Genomic DNA, 16,458 nt, shown 5'->3' with positions numbered 1-16,458 from the left:
GGAGTGGAGGGCGGCCTGGAGCCGTGTGTGGGAGAGAGGGTGGTGACAAGGTGACAGCAGATTTACAAACTGCATCATTTTCCTGCATGGCACGCCACCTGTTAAAATATGGTCAACTGGACGATGATTCCTTTTGTGAAGAAAGTTAATGAGTTATTTTTATATGTTGAGTTTGAACTGCCTTTGAGATTTTAGTTTTGACATGTTAAATAGACGGTATGGTATATGGGAATGGTACCCTGGGCTGGTATGTGAATTTGATACACGTTACTTCACACATGGTCATTGAAACTGAGAGTGTAAGAGATTAGCTAGGGATATTGTAGAGGGAAGGTGTAGAGAGCATAAAGGCTAAAGTTCCAAAATACAGGCTAAATGAGACTAATGATTGAATAACTGCATTGCTAATTCAGATGAACAAAATGTATTCAGCACAAGTGTTCATTTTATATAACATTTTTTCCAGCACCCTTCCCACACCTGTGAGAAATAGTACTATAGTGACAAGAGTCATACATGAACACATACTTGCACATACAGAGTCCTCAAGGATATAAGTAATACTCTGGACTGTCCTGTCATGAGTTTAAACTTCATGTGTTCTTCAGTCAGAGAAATGGAGACTGATTTACTGCTAAGTGGATTACAACTGACAAATCCATTGCTTACGGTCTTCACATTTTTTTCCAATTATGTTAATACGAGATACCTGGGCACATTTCGTGCTCCAAGTCCATGGTTTTCTTTCTTCTATTGAAAATCTGTACAAAGAAAGCAGTTATCTTTACATCAGCCTGGAAAATATGCACCTATCCAGAGACTAAGAGGAACTCAGAAAATATTTTCTAATTATTGAATAAAACTATGATCATTAAAACAATTTAAAAAGACATGACAATATGAAACGTAAAGTAATTTTTCAGTTTTATTTCTCAAAACCTCTCTCCAGAGAAGTAAACAGTCAATAAATACTAGTTTAAAATGCATATGGGAAAGGTTAAAATGTTACCTTTGATTTATTAATTAGAAATTATTGAACACTGTAAGAAATAAACAGAGATTTATATTTTGTGAGCTAAATTTGTACTCTCATATGAGATTTTACAATAGCCAATTTTTTCCTTAGATAAAAAAATAAAAGTTTGCAAATTCTATTTCACACATAAACTTTCTGAGTGAATGAAGTGAAATTTGTTTCCTTTCTCAATTTTCTACATGGAGCATTTTATGTGACTATTTACCAGGTTATAAAAGTTGGGAAATTTGTACTCGTTCACTCAGTTCAAGTCCACCAATATCAGATGACCCCTTCTTATCACACAGAAAATCCCAGAAAAGCTAAAAAAACAATCAACTTACAGGTGGGCGTCAAATGAGCTGTTGTCTACCCAGGTCCATGGCTTTCCTTTGGTTGGGACTCTCAAGCCAATCCAATAATAGTCTGAATGACTTAGGTGCAGCCATAGGAAACTCTAAAGGGAATAGGAAATGTTTTATGAAACAACTGACTAATTGTTATTGATATAAGAAAGGCATCTCCAGTGCACTTTATATGTGCCTGGAGTTGTGCTAGAAGCTGGGAATGAGCAGATGAGTAAGACACTTTGCGTTTTCTCAGGATCACCGTAGAAGGACAAACTGCTGCGATGCAATGCAATGACCGCTCAAGCAAAATTACATACTGTAGTAGTAGATCCTCAGACTGCTTAGTTTGGGTCCTAGCTCTCCCATCCACTGTGGTGCATCTTAGCACAGTTATTTCATCTTTTTACTTCTGTTTTTCCCAGTGTCTAAAACTCAGATCATAGTAGTTACTACCTCAAAGAAGTATGTTTTGTTGAATAATATTATGAAACACAGACTGGTACATAATAAATACTCATTACATAAATGCTAGTGAGTATTATTAAAAACACGTATGAAATGTGTATACAAGCAAGAGAATACTCAGAAAAAATTAAAGGAAGCAGTATCTGACTTAATGTTGTACATATTGTTTATAGTTTTTTTTAATATCTCGTATTTCTAGAATAATATAAACCCTGAGCCAAAGGACATGACCAAACATAACAAGGGCTGTATTTCCTAGCTTCCTTTTTTATTATTTTTTATTTTTATTTATTTTTTTAAATATTTCATTTATTTATCTTTAGAGGGGAAGGAAAGGAGAAGGAAAGGAGAGAGGAAGAGAAACATTAGTGTATGGTTGCTTCTCATGCATCCCCTGCTAGGAACTCACCCCTGCCAGGAACTGGCCTGCAACCCAGGCATGTGGCCTCACTGGGAATCCACCCGCTATCGTGTGGTTCGCAGGCCCGCGCTCAATCCACTGAGCTACACCAGTCAGGCCGCCTAGCTTCCTTTTTGGCTCAGTGTGACAATGCGACTAATTTTATTTCTGACTAATGGGAAGAAATGTAATACTGAAATTCTAATTAAGACATTCTAGGGCATGGGCATACTCTTTTATTCATCATTTCCTTCTTTCCTTAAGGACACGTGGATATTCTAGATGGACTAATGATTATTTTGGGGGGTCATTTTTATCTTCAACTTATTTGAAACCTGGAAAAGTATTTGCCTGAAAATTATTTTGTTTCTTGGAGTAATTATTCTTCTGTAACATATATTTTATCTGACTTTTACCTGTTCATTTTTGGAGAGATTTGGGATGGAAATACCTATGCATAAGTTCTATGCTGACTCCTATTAGACCTTCACTTATCCTTGAAAGGGAACAATTACATCTAACCCATTCACTTGCTAATGAATATTGTGAAGAGGTGTAACCTGCACTGGAAAAAAAGTTTCCATTAAGACATGCTGTTTCAGTCTACTGTTCTCCAAAATCTGCTTTGCTGTTTGACCAGGAGACGTGTCTTTTCTGCTTTTCAGGATTTTTCCTTTTGATTGTGAGCAGCAAATAGATGAGGTTCTTAGTAAAGTCTTAGTAAATTGCAGTTTCTCCATGCAATGACTCACTGTTAGTTCATTACAGAGCCTGCTTCTCCTTTCTTGTCTTAAAATTGACCTCTAGGAAAAGAAAACAGTTTCTTTCAGTTCTTAATCCATCCTTATTTGGTTCATACCGGCTGGCGAAGAGTCTTACAGTTTGGTATTTGGGGTTATACAGGTTACTGTGAAGAGAGCTTATTTCTATTTTTGTTGTTCTTGTTGTAGCTTTCCCCTCTCAGACGTTTCCACAGCTGCCCTGTTGTAAGTCACACAGAAGGCTGCTGTTGCTTTACCAGGACTGTATTCATTGGGTTTGCAGAAACAGCCTTTGTCATAGTTGTGATTCCAGCACACCAATACTCATGCTGAGAATCCTTATTTGATGTTTGCCCATGAACACCTATATTGATCTTATTAAGTAGAAGATTTAGTGTTCAATCTCATGCAAAAAAGTTTCAATAAATCAAGCCAGGGTTAGCAAAATATTAGTTCTCAAGGAAGAACAAAGGCTTAATGTGAAGGACTGTGCTGTACTCCCTTTCTCCCGATATTGTCCTTAATTCTGACAACCTTTGTGAGCGCTGAAACAAATGTGGGAGGTGGGATGTTTTATCTTACATTTTAAGGTGGGATCTGGTAAGCATGGGGTGATTCAGTTGTATGATACTAAATGAATTCTTCCTATTCTTTCCAAAAAGAGGCCTAAAATAATTGGAGAGGTCAGTGATTCATTTAACCAATACTTTGTAGTGAATAGCAATGAAAAGTAAAAAAATTATAGAAACTTTCAAATTTGTAGCACCAGGAATACATTGCGATTGCGAGGGATGCTATAACCCCTAAGTTCTGTATCTCACCACATCAACGAAGTCTCGAATCACCATGAGCTGTGAATTTTTCGTGACACAGTCATTTCTACTTTCAGTCCAAGATTTCCGATGGGTATCAACCCAGTAACATTTCCCCCCATGTAGCTTCCAGTCTTTGTTGGGGCACAGTTTGTGAGTGGTAGAAGAGTTGGAAGAAACTGGGAGAAAAAAAGGGTAAGTGATTAGAAGAAACTTGGGACTATATCTCTTACATTGTATAATCACACTAACTTGCAATTTTATTGGTAATTTCATATTTATTACAATATTACATGATTAAAGCCTCTAGAATTTGTTAAATAATGGTTCAAGTTTTTTTGGACAAAAGTATGTGCTTTTCTCAGAGTGGATTTGGAAAAAATAAAAATTAACAGGCTCGCAAGCATGTGTATATTCATTTATTCATTATTTATTTACTCATTTAATTTATTCTCTTAGAAACATATCATGTTTTCTACCAGCTAAACAATATGCCCGACACTAACATGGGACAATAAGCACCACCTCCAAGCCACAGGGTGATAAAATTTTACAGAAAAAGTTAGAAATTAGAGATTTTAATTAGTGGTCTGTCTATGGACCAGATATTTTGGGAGCTATATATCACACTGAAATAGTTTTTCCTAAGAAAAATAAGTCACCCCTAAAATTTAGATTGATCCTTCTGTACCCGAAAGGGTCTTGACATCCAAAAAATGCACTGATAGTTAACAGATAGTTCTAATTTATAACATTTGCCAATAGGCTTAGATGACAATACACAAGCAAACTAAATATACCAATAATTTATTGTCCTGTCAAATAAATATTCTTTGAAAACTCACACATATGCACAAACATACTATGATTTGAAGCCATTGAAGAGTGAGAAAAGCAGGCAGATTTCGAAGGGGAGCTGACACTTGAAAGGTATGGCAAGGACCCAGGGGTGAAATCAATGGGAGGGAGGGTTGAATGTGGGGGAAGGGCAGGGGAGACTATGGCGGGGAAATGAGGACAGCTCTAATTGGACAACAATAAAGAAAGAGAAAGGTATAGAATGGTAAAAGTTTCTCATTTTCACAACTTTTAGCCTAGAGATATTAACATTGGTACCATCTAGAATAGTAAACTTTCAATAGTTAATCTGCATTGTTTCTAACCTGAATAACCAACGAACAGAGTTTGGGGCAACCACAGATACTAAAAATGGTAAGTGAATCCCATAAAAGAGAAAACATAGGGGGTGTGCACCGACTTCTGTAGGTAAACTTTTTCTAAGTCCCTGCATGTGAAAACTAGGTTACTGCTAAGGACAAAAGAACTAAATTGAGGTTTGAGCTGCTGCCTAAAAGACAGAAATTTACATTTGAGTCCAATTACATATACCTGCTAAAAAAGAAAGTCAACTCTTTTTTTGGAGAAATATATCAGAATCTATAGATTTTTAGCATAAGTTTCACAATGTGAGAGTACTCTCTTAAAACATTTGCCATAAGAAAAAAAAAACAGGAAAACATGGCCAATTCTAAAAAGAAAGGGAATTAATGCAGTCTGGTGGGAAAATGATACGGAAGTTACCATTATCAGACAAGTATTTTAAAGTAGCTGTGATAACCATGCTCACACCCAAGGATGTAAAAAAACGTGTTTTCAATGAATCAAAAGATAGGATACTTCAGCTAAGAAATATAGAGTATAAAAAACTAAAGAAAATTTAGAATTGAGGGACACATGAACAAAGACAATGGGGGAGAGGATTACATGTGGGAAGTGGGGGAGGGTGGGGGAGAGTTATGGGGTGGAGGGGGACAACTGGAGTTGAACAGCAATAAAAAAAGAGAAATGTAATATATGATATAAAAACTGAGCCAAGTGAAGAAAGGGCAAATGAAGAGCACCAGCAAAGAGGAAGGTCTAGAAGCACCCTGGCACGTTCAGGCAGGGCAGGCACGTGGGACGAGAGGAAAGGCAGAAGAAGCTAAGCCCTCTCTCTCCTGGAGGAGAGTCAGGGCCAGGTCTGGGAACCCTCGTCTTTTTCCCATGAGAGGTGGTGGCCCAGATATTTCAAGCACAGATATTTCTGTTGGTAGGGAGGTGTGGACATAATCACATTTTTGGAAAATGGCTTTGGGTACACTTTGAAGAGTATGAACGAACTAGCTGTGGCAGCAAGACCAGATGGGGAAGCAACATTTGCACAGAAGCCTACATTTCCCTAGTAAACCCTGATGTTTGATGCAAATACCACTTTCAACTATGTAATATACCTCATAAATAAAGCTAAACATATTTTACTTGAAATCTATTAAAGCTGCGATTGACTATTGGAATAAGAACTTCATTGGGTAGGATTAAAAGCAAAGAATTAATGAAAAATCTGGTTAGAAAACTTAAAATTGTCTAATATAAAAAACAGACAAAAATAGTTGTAAAAATATACAGAATCTCAAAGATCTGCAGGACAATATAAAAATATCTAACATAGATAAAATTAAAGTCTTAGAACCAGAAGAGAGTGAAAATAAGGCAAAAAAGATAATGGCTTCCATATTTTTAATATTAGATACTTTGACTAGATAATTTGAAGCTGTACTTTTCAACCATTTTTGCTTAATAGAATATAAAAATGTATTTCTAAAGTATCACCAGATTAATAAATAATAATCTGTTTATAGTCTACCAATTAACCACTGGGATCTTTGTAGCTCAAGAACCTTAAGGCATGCAAATGCGTTAGGGAACAGTATTAGGAAAACTCTTCTTTGAAGATACTTTTACTGTAAGATAATTGGAACCTGAACAAATTAGATTAAAAATGTTGCTTAGATTTGGAGAAATAAGAAAAATTGCTAAAAGAACCATTTCTCTAGACGTGAAACGGGGAACAATGATGGTGTAAATGAATTCAAAGGCAAGGTTCCCTCAAAGTCTATGCCTTGTATCAGTGCTAGGATTGTAAGACAAGCCTTGGACTTACTGAAAGGTGATGCAGTGAGTTTACGAGGCTCCTTCATTAGTCTAGGGTCTTCACATGGGCCATAAGTCATCCAAATCATTAGCTCCCCATTGTCTCCTTATTATTTGCAGAGGAAAATGCAAATAATCTTTGCAAAAAAGTATCTTTTATTTTTCTCTTAAAAATCCAAAAACTGAGATTAATCAAAGTTTTTAAAAAATCAAATACTTTAGAAACAAGGAACATATTAGTAGGAAGTATAAACAGCCGATTTGGTCACTAAGGACTTTAGATATTTAATAATCATATGTATCATAAGTAATAATGTTTACATTTGTTTTGGCCTCTCAAAGTGTCAGGTGCATGGACTATGAACTGGTAACACAATCATGAGATATCTTGTAAGTACTTGGTTCTTCAACCCAGTTAGATCCCCTGACCACAGTGATGAAGCTGCCGGACAATATGACACCAGGAACTAAATTAATCATATTAAGGAAAACAATGGAAGCTTGCACAAGAACTAACCCATGAGCTTTATCCTTGAACCCTAAATCCTAACCCTCAGTCTCTGCCTTTAAAAACCTTTGATTAAAAGCCATCAAATGGTTGGTAGGAGAGGGGGGAAGTTAACAAACAGATTTGAAAATAAATATTTAGGTTTAAGAACTAGCCATTGAAACTACACTTAATGAGTCAGCAGCTTAGAAACAGGAAGAGAGAATTTGTGAACTACAACCTGAAAACATTGCCAAGAACTCCCAACAATGAGGACAAAATACAGGGTAAAGAGAAATGGAGGGTAGAAGACAAAGGTCTGTTATTGCAAATCTAGTGTATGTCCCAGAAAGAATACAGAGAGAAGGCAGACAAAGAATTAGGAGTCATGGCTGAACAGATCCATTGCTTTAAAGTTGATTTTATTATTTAATCAAGATCAAACAAATTTAGAGTTGGCGTCCTTTCCTGTTGAATTGAAACTAGAAGTCCAGGAGAGGAGACATACATCTATAACAACAGAATGAGGACTAGAAAGTAGGTTTCATAGAATTTAAAGCTAGAGTCTTTTGATGGCCGCTGGTACCATTTGTATTATGGGCACAAATTCAATAAAGAATGTGTTGCTTTGGGGATAATGTTCCAAATATTTGCCTTTATAGTTATACTAGTTAAAACACTCTTAACTAGTATGGATGTTGTATCAGGCAGTGTTTAGAATTTGTTTGAGGGGGCTTTTAATCCTCAAAATCCATTTGAAAGTTTTAATGAATTTCCAGAATCTGAATGGACTCTATAACCTGGACTAGTAAGTCTTTCTAATAAAGCTATATCTGGACGCTCAAAGGAAGAAAGATATATGGTGTTTTAATACAGACTTAAAACTTAAATCGAAAGACTTAAAAAAGTATAAAGGAAGCAACTGGAAAAAGGAAATGAAAAGGCTGAACAATTATTTTCATAAAAGTATGAAAATACATTCATATAAGAAAGCAAGAGAAAGACCAATATAAGATTATCATTTGCAATTTGTTTTTCATGTAATAACATTAGGAAGTTGACAAAAAACTGCCTGGTCTGATAATAAATTTTAAGAATGAAAATATTTTGAACACATTTGCACCTGTGTATGTTCCAACAGAAATTAAATAAGAATAAAATGCAATTATTTCAATGAAATACCTTTACATTCATTTAAAACTCATTATTTAAACTTGTTTTTCCATTGGCCTTGGATCTTGGAACATTTTTGTCATGGACTATAATGCGGCCATGAAAAGCAATGGCCTAAACCATCCCTTTGTAGGGGTAGAATCTCCCTGTGCAGATATACTCAAGTCAAACTGATACTACTGTGCATGCTTGGTTACTCAGGAATTAAGCCAAACAAAATAATGTTACCTATTGAAGTGATTGTTCCAGATTTATTTTTCCCATCACAGTATGCCTCTTTTGATTCATTATCCACTTCAGGATGTCTTGCTGATTTGTACTGGATAACTAATGAAAGAAAAACAAATTTTCCTAATCAAATACAAAGCACAAAACCACTGAGCTGTAGTGCCAATGAAATGTCCATTTATGGGGAAATTCCGTAGTAAGCTGAATGATTAGAAGTTAAGTGGGAGGGGATCCAAGCTTGCAGGGGAGTGTGTGGATGTCACACTCCCCTCCTCTCAGGGCCAAACTGGAATTACAAGTAAAATGTAGAGCAATCAAGCTGAATAACCAACCGAAAACTTGCTGATCAGAAGTCTCATAACCAAAGATGTACAGAAGAAGCCACATGTACACTGGTAGGAATGGTGGAGACATGAAAAGGATGGCTCCTTTTTTTAAGCTCCAGCTGAGGTTCAGGAGGGATATGGTATCTTAGCTGCAAAGTTTCCTCTGAGAAGTTGAGGTCTCAACCCCATTCAAAGCTGCACAGTTCAGAGCACTGCAGCTGGGAAGAGGCACCCACATAACGTCTGGTTGTAAAAATCAGTGGGAATTTTGTTTGCCAGGAAAAGAAAGGAGTGTGCTAGAGACACAGTTACACTCTTAAAAGGGCTAATGCCCAAAATCTCATTCACAACCACTCACCCTGAGCTCTGGTGGAGGAGGTGTGGAGTGGACTAGAGTTGTGTAAAGAGAGACTGGGGCTTGTGCTTCTGGGGAGATTGCTGAAGGAACAGCCACCAGGAATGTGGTGCTGATTGCCTCTCCCATTCCACAGAAGCCAACTGTCTTGGGTGGAGCATTCCCCTCTTTATGGCGTCAGCCTGAAGGGATGCAATAACCACACTTTTTGGACTCCCTGCTGCTTCACCTTGCAGAGCTTACACCCTGCTGGGGTGTCAGCTGCCTGGGCTGGGGTATAGAGACCTGGGCGAACATAAGAGGTGTCAATAACTGGTTGGTGTGGCTCTGGGGCAGGGACCATTACCCGCCACCCCTCCTTTCTCATTAACCTGACTGGTGTCTCTTCCCTCACAAAAGATCCACTAGCCTCACTTTCCTGGATCCTGGTGGCTTCACCCTCTTGACTCCTGGTGGCCCCACCCTGTCAAAGTCTGGGCAGAATCCAGGATGATCTGAGTTGTATGGCTCTGGGGCAGTGACAAATTCACAACAGCTTGACTGGCACTGCCCCCTCTTAGGAGACCCACTAGCACAACCCTTCCAAGTCCCAGTGACCATGCCTGATGAGCTAGACCTCACAGCAGAACCTTGGACAGACTGAGTTGTGTGGCTCTAGGACAGGGACTACTTCTCCCTTACACACCCAACCGGTGCAGAGCTATCACTTCGTGCAGCCAAATCTTGGTCTTTTGGGGCCTGATAAACTCTGCTGGCCTCACCCTGAAAAATCCCTGAAGCCCTGCCCCATCACAAGGTCTGTGGGCACCCAGTGCATGGTAGCTAGATTTGCTATAGTCTGTGACATTTGCTGAGTGCCCTCAGGCCCAGCAGCAGCACTGAGTTTGAAGTCAGTCTATGAACACTACTCGCCCCTACCTGGCAACTCACTGAGAACATAACTTATGCAATTTGAGTACCTACAGAGGCTCTTTCAGTGACTGGGCCTAAAAGGGAGCCAGCAGGTGGAGGCAGGCAGAAGCAGATCTTGGGGTGCTTTGGGACTTTTGCTGACCTGCCTCCCAGGCCTAGGGATGGTAAAAACCGGCCTTGGTGTGCAGCTTGGAACTTCCCACACACACCTAAGCCCAGCAAAGACAGCCATGTATAATTGGAATCATATCAGGCATCTTCTCTCACAATAATGATGTGAAACTACAAATCGACAACAAGAAAAAAATCTAAAAACCACACACAAAGACATAGAGGCTAAATCATGTGTTACTAAACAATGAATGGGTTAACAATAAAATCAAGAAAGAAATAGAAAGATAACTTGAAACAAATGAAAATGAGAACAAAAACAACCCAAAATCTATGCAAAACTGCAAACGTTGTCCTGAAATGGAAATTCATAGCATTTATAGGGCTATCTCAAAAAAGGAGAACAATTTTAAATAAACATCTAACATTACACTTAAAGAAACTAGAAAAAGAACAACAAACAAAGTCCAACGTGAGTAGAAGAAAGGAAATAATAAAAAATCAAAGCAAAATTAAAGGAAATAGAGTTTAAAAACACAAAAGATTAATGACACCAAGAAATGGTTTCTTGAAAAGATAAACAAGATTGATGAACCTTGAAACAAACTCAGCAAGAAAAAAAGAACTCAAATTTAAAAAAATCAGAAATGAAAGAGAAGTAACAACTGACACCAAAGAAAAACAAAGAACTGTAAGAAAATATTACAATCAACTGTGTGCCAACAAATTGGACAATCTGATCAAATGGGTAAATTCCTAGAAACCTGCAATCCTCTAAAACTGAATCAGGAAAAATCAGAAAATCTGAATGGACACAGTAGAAATAATTGAATTAGTAACAAACTCCCCACAACCTCCCAACAAACAAAAGTCCTGTTCTGAAAGGGGAAATTGAACCTATATATGCAAAAAAAAAAAAAAAAGAAAAGAAAAGCAAGTAGATTACCTTCTTACACCAGCCACAAGAATAAACTTAAAATTAATTAAAGACTTAAATGTTAGACTCCACCCCCCAGAAAAACCAAAACGACCCCCCAAAAACCAAAATCCCCAAACTAGAAAAAATCATAGGCAGTAAAATCTCAGATATTTCTTATAACAATATTTTTTCTTACATGCCTCCTTGGGTAAGGGAAACAAAAGAAAAAATAAATAATACTACATCAAACTGCAAATTTTTTGCACAACAAAGAAAGCCATCGACAAAATGAAAAGACAACTTACTGAATGGGAGAACATATTCTCTAAATGATACATCTGATAAAGGGTTAAAATCCAAAATTTATGAAGAACTTAATACAACTCAACATGCACACAAAACACAAGCAATCCAGTTAAAAAGGGAGCAAAGGACCCAAATAAACACTTCATAGAATGCATACAGATGGCCAAAGACATACGAAAAGATGCTAAACATCACTGATTATCAGAGAAATACAAATTAAAACCACCATAAGTTATCATCTCACACTTGTCAAAATGGCTGTCATCAAGAAATAGATAGGCAAGTGTTGGTGAGGGTGTGGAGAAAAGGGTACCCTTGTGCACTCTATGTAGGAATGCAGATTGGTGCAGCCACTGTGGAAAAAAGTGTGCAATTTACTAAAAACTTAATAATGAAACTGCCTTAGGACCCAGAGGCTCCACTTTTAGGAATATATCTGAAGAAACTTGAATCCCTAATTTGAAAGAATATATGTATCCTATGTTCATTGCAGCATTGCTGATAATAACCAAGGTTTGGAAGCAGCCCAAGTACCCAGCACTAAAGGAGTGGATGAAAGAACCAGGGTGCACTTACACAGTGGAGAACCACCCAGCCACAAAAAAGAAGGAAATCTTACCTTTGTGACAGCATGGATGGACCTGGGGAACACTACACTAAGTGAAATAAGAAATACTATATGGTTTCCCTTATATGTGGGATCTAATGAACAAAATAAATTTACAAACAAAGTAGAAACAGACTCATGGATATAGAAAACAGAGTGACAGTTGTTCGAAGAGAGGGGTTTGGAGAGCTGAGGGGAAAAGGTGAGAGGATTAAGAAAAAAATCTCAGAAACAAAGACAACAGTATGGTGATTACCAGAATACAAGGGGATGAGGGGAAGTAAGAGAGGGTAAGGGGGCATAAATGGTGACCAAAAGAGACGTGACGTTCGGTGGTGAACATGCAATACATCATAGAATGTATTATAGAACTGCACACTTGAAATCTCTATAATTGTGTTAACCGATGTCACCTTGACAAATTCAGTATTTCTAAAAGCTTTCTGAATTGATGAATTTGAAACCAATTTTGCCTATAGATATAAGCCTATAGATAGAAGATTGATAATGTCTGAGTAGTTAATATGAATAAACTTACACATAAATATACTTTCTAACTTAATTTGCTTGTATCTGGGTGTGGTTTTAAAAAAGGTTGTGCATAGCCCACTATCAAAGTGCACTGGGAAATTAATAGTGTGATCATGTTTATTAAATATGCCTAAGTGTAATCTTGACATCTCGTTTCTTTATCAGTGAAATAAATATTTATATCACATGCTGAATTTCTGTGACATATCTCTAAATGTAATTGTGTTTCAAATTCATACTTTTTCTGAAGTTTACTGTTTATGAATCTCTAGGACACAAGTACAACAGGTCACTGTAGAATAATACCTGGGGCATAAATGAATAGTATTGTCAATTACTTACCAAAAATGCTGAGCATAATTATTATTACAAGGAGGACAATGATCATTGTGCATCCAATTTTCAGAAGAATTCCATGATGGTGTGAATCTGTAAAATTGGGCAGATTTCACTAGTACGCTCTGTAGACAATTCCTTAGGTAGTGATAGATAGGGAAGGGCTGAATAAACTTTGTTAGTTATCTTTCTCCTGAGTTACTTTGAAATAGATAGGGCCAGCCTCCTTCTACACACACACACACACACACACACACACACACACACACACCCCATAACTGCTTTTTTAGTTTGTGAAAAGAGGGGCCAATAAATACACATCTCTAATCCATAATAATTACAATATATCAATCCCACTAGATATGGGACATTAATACACATATGCATACAATACTCTGAGATAGTACTAAAATAACTGATTTTAAAATATAGCCAATTACAAAATCAAGTGTCAAGGCTGATTAACCCGAATACTTACACAGTGGAATATTATTATAGAGTGCTCAGTTCTGTGTTCAATATACCATTAAGTAAAACATTTTCAGTAAGAATACATTAATTTTTAGAACCTAAATTTTTAGGACATAATTTTTAGGTCCATGTACATTCATTTACCAGGCAAAACAATGCAAATTGTGCCAGTCACAGCAAATGCAAGAAAAGCGAGGTCCTATTTCCACACCTATTTCTAATATGAAGAACTGAGGTTATAGACCTCAACACTTACAAAATAAAACTTTGGATTTTATGAAAGGACTGACATACGAGATAGTAGGTCACTTTTAGACCTCTGAGGTAAGATTTAAGAAAAACAGGAATGTCTGAATCTTATCCTAGAAAATTTTCATTACAATATTCCCTGATATTCCTCACTGATATTTTCTTTCTTTTTCACTGATATTCTGCTAATTTTCATGGTGACATCCCTTTTGGTTTTCTATGTTGGAGAAGCAATGAACCTATGATATTTATTGAGTATCTAATGGATTTCATCAATTTATGTATACTTTATACATTCCTTCACTTAACAAGCATCTTTTGAGGGCTTTCTATGTACCAACTGCTGTGTGAGGTGTTGGAAACACAAAAGTCAAGAGATCAGGGAGACGGTTTCAACATTTCCCTCATCAAATACGGTCATTTTAGGGGCAAAACAGCCAGAGCAAAATAAGTGAAATGTAAGAAGTTAGAAGAGGAACACCAGGGATAATTGGATAGGGCTTTGTAGGACATGAAGGTATGATATTTGGAATAATTCTTTCCCTCTCTAATGATATGACGATGAGAACAGAAGCGGCATGTATGTAACAGCTGCGCATCCAAAGGTATTTGCCTTCTGGTCATAAGCATGATTGTAGGTAAGTCGTTTAATTTTCATGTTTTCTCATGTTTAATGTTAGAAGATTAGACTAGATAGCATTAAAGATACTTTCCCCACATTTCTAAATCAGGAATGAAGTAAAATCCTATCCCTAGACGGGAAGGAGATCAAAGCCTAGAATGCAGAATCAAAAATGCCGGTTTTGCTGATTGAACGGAGTGAAACAACCTCTAGAAAATTGGAGTTAACTGTATGAGATTGTCTTAGGGTTGCAAGAATAAGAATGCAATCCTAGCCCTTGTCATTTTTCAAATTAAATTCCATCATCTCATAGATAATGAAAACACCTGGCCTAGGGAGATAAGAAAGCAAATAAGCTTCTATCAGGCAGGTTAGAGGGGTAATGTTTAAAGACAGGAAACCACATGTTCTGCTGCCAAAGAAACACGCACATCGAATTCACTTGACAACTGCCTGCTTAAGAATGTAAAATAAAAGATGCATTCTTTGGAAATACAAAAAAAAAAGCAAAACAGATTCTTTCGCAAGGGGAAGCACAATGAAAAGAACTTAAAATATTTAAACATTTTATATGAAACTTATAATATAAAAAAATTCTTACTCTTGGAGACAATATAAATTCAACATGGAAATTTCCCTAATGCTTCAGAGAATAAACACACACTGGATTTGAAAATCTATTACTTTCGAGGTGGTCTGTGATTAAGGTACAATGCTATCTTTAGGGAGCAGTTTTCAACCAGTGTGCTGTAAGAATTTTTAAAACACACACTACCTGACTGTTTAGTCAGGGGCACTGACCTCTTTTCCCTTAGATTGTCAAATCAAAAAAATGAGAGCAGTCGACACAGCAATAGCTACCTGGTGTCAATGAATCAAAATTATAGCTGTTTTCCTGTCACGCTGGCAAAAATAGGTAATTATTTGGTGTGCTGCAGAAGGTTAGTAATTAGTTTGTGTGTGCCATGAAATGAAAAAGGTTGAAAATCACTATTTTTACCTATATGCTTATCTCTTCATATTTCAAAAGCATTCCAGTACTCAAATAGTCATTACTTTTAGACTCTATGAAATAAAATGCTAACCTTTCATGTCTCTTTAATTTAGCTTCACACTTTATCCTATCAAGATGTGAATTCTAAAAGAGTAAATAAAAACGTAAATAGTTGTGGGGGACATTTTCCTCAGTGTAAATGAATTAGCATGTTCACAGGTCAGATTTGAGTGGGGGGTGAGTGAAGCCGGAGAGAGAGAGGGGCCATGAGCACAGCTGCCACACTGTCTGAGCTGTGCTCATGTTCACCACAAGAACTACAAAGAGAGAGGCCATGAAAACCAAAGGCAAAGTTCTACGTATTAAAATTAAAGTTACAATTTATATTATGAACACTTCGTGTCATTAAATCTTACACTCGACAACTTTTACTTTTAATCCAGTCTTCTATTTCCAGTAAGACAAACATAGACACAGGACAGGAATAAAGGAGATTAAAAGTGAAATACTAATTTTAAAAACAGTCCTAAATTCAACTTACCAGGTCTCGGAACTGGAGATGAATGTTCTAAAGGTGAAGCCCTAATCGTTTGGAGATCAGCATAGACTACATCTCCAGACATGGCTTATCTAAAGGGGAGGCTGCTCCACTGAAGGCAGTCTCATATTTCTGCAAACAAACTTCTGTGAAGTAGATTGAGATGGATGAGTTCCTTCCACTCCTCCAGGTGTCGTGGATTTCCTCTACGAATAAAAGACATAAGCAATGTGTTCAGTCTTATCCATCAAGGGAATAGATTTTTGAACACTTGCTTGATATAAAAAAATGTTATCCCTGAAGTAGTTGGTTGCTCTTCTGTTACTTTTCTGCCTAAATTTGGAATACTTTGGTGATATTGCATAACTTTCTTCTATAAACGCTTCCTCTTTTAGTTCAGACGTATGCTCTGGCAGCAACTTTGTGACCTTCCAGTAGAATAGCAATTTGGGAGGGACAAGGAGAAAGAGGGATTTTATTAGCGACTGTGTCTCTGAGGCTTCTGCAGGAGCAGGCAAGG

The 16,458-nt window shown here is 37.0% G+C and overlaps 1 protein-coding gene across 3 annotated transcripts; it reads right to left on the bottom strand.

Moving 5' to 3' along the window:
- Positions 1-428: 428 nt before the first annotated feature.
- Positions 429-16,458, bottom strand: CLECL1 (C-type lectin like 1). Of its 3 annotated transcripts, XM_037068417.1 has the most exons (6): positions 15,942-16,458; positions 13,071-13,157; positions 8,662-8,760; positions 3,813-3,982; positions 1,360-1,472; positions 429-761 (listed from the first exon to the last, which is right to left on the bottom strand). In XM_037068417.1, the coding sequence occupies exons 1-6, from the start codon at positions 16,021-16,023 to the stop codon at positions 644-646; spliced, it is 669 nt and encodes a 222-aa protein (XP_036924312.1). In that variant the 5' UTR covers positions 16,024-16,458; the 3' UTR covers positions 429-643. The 3 variants fall into 3 exon arrangements, with proteins under 3 accessions (XP_036924312.1, XP_036924314.1, XP_036924313.1); XM_037068419.1 differs by lacking the exon at positions 8,662-8,760; XM_037068418.1 differs by lacking the exon at positions 13,071-13,157.

This window comes from Sturnira hondurensis, unplaced genomic scaffold (assembly GCF_014824575.4).
Source record: "Sturnira hondurensis isolate 20B ecotype Veracruz unplaced genomic scaffold, ASM1482457v3 Scaffold0017436, whole genome shotgun sequence".
Taxonomy (NCBI): Eukaryota; Metazoa; Chordata; class Mammalia; order Chiroptera; family Phyllostomidae; genus Sturnira; species Sturnira hondurensis.
This window is presented reverse-complemented; position numbering and strand designations above follow the sequence as displayed.

Excerpts from the sequence above, each read along its gene's own strand:
- CLECL1 (XM_037068417.1), bottom strand. The coding sequence starts at position 16,023 with ATGTCTGGAGATGTAGTCTATGCTGATCTCCAAACGATTAGGGCTTCA. Across the intron at positions 3,983-8,661 it reads TGGAACAATCACTTCAATAG|TTTCTTCCAACTCTTCTACC; the intron begins GTAACATTATTT and ends TTTTTCTCCCAG. Across the intron at positions 762-1,359 it reads AGCTCATTTGACGCCCACCT|ATTTTCAATAGAAGAAAGAA; the intron begins GTAAGTTGATTG and ends TTCTTTGTACAG.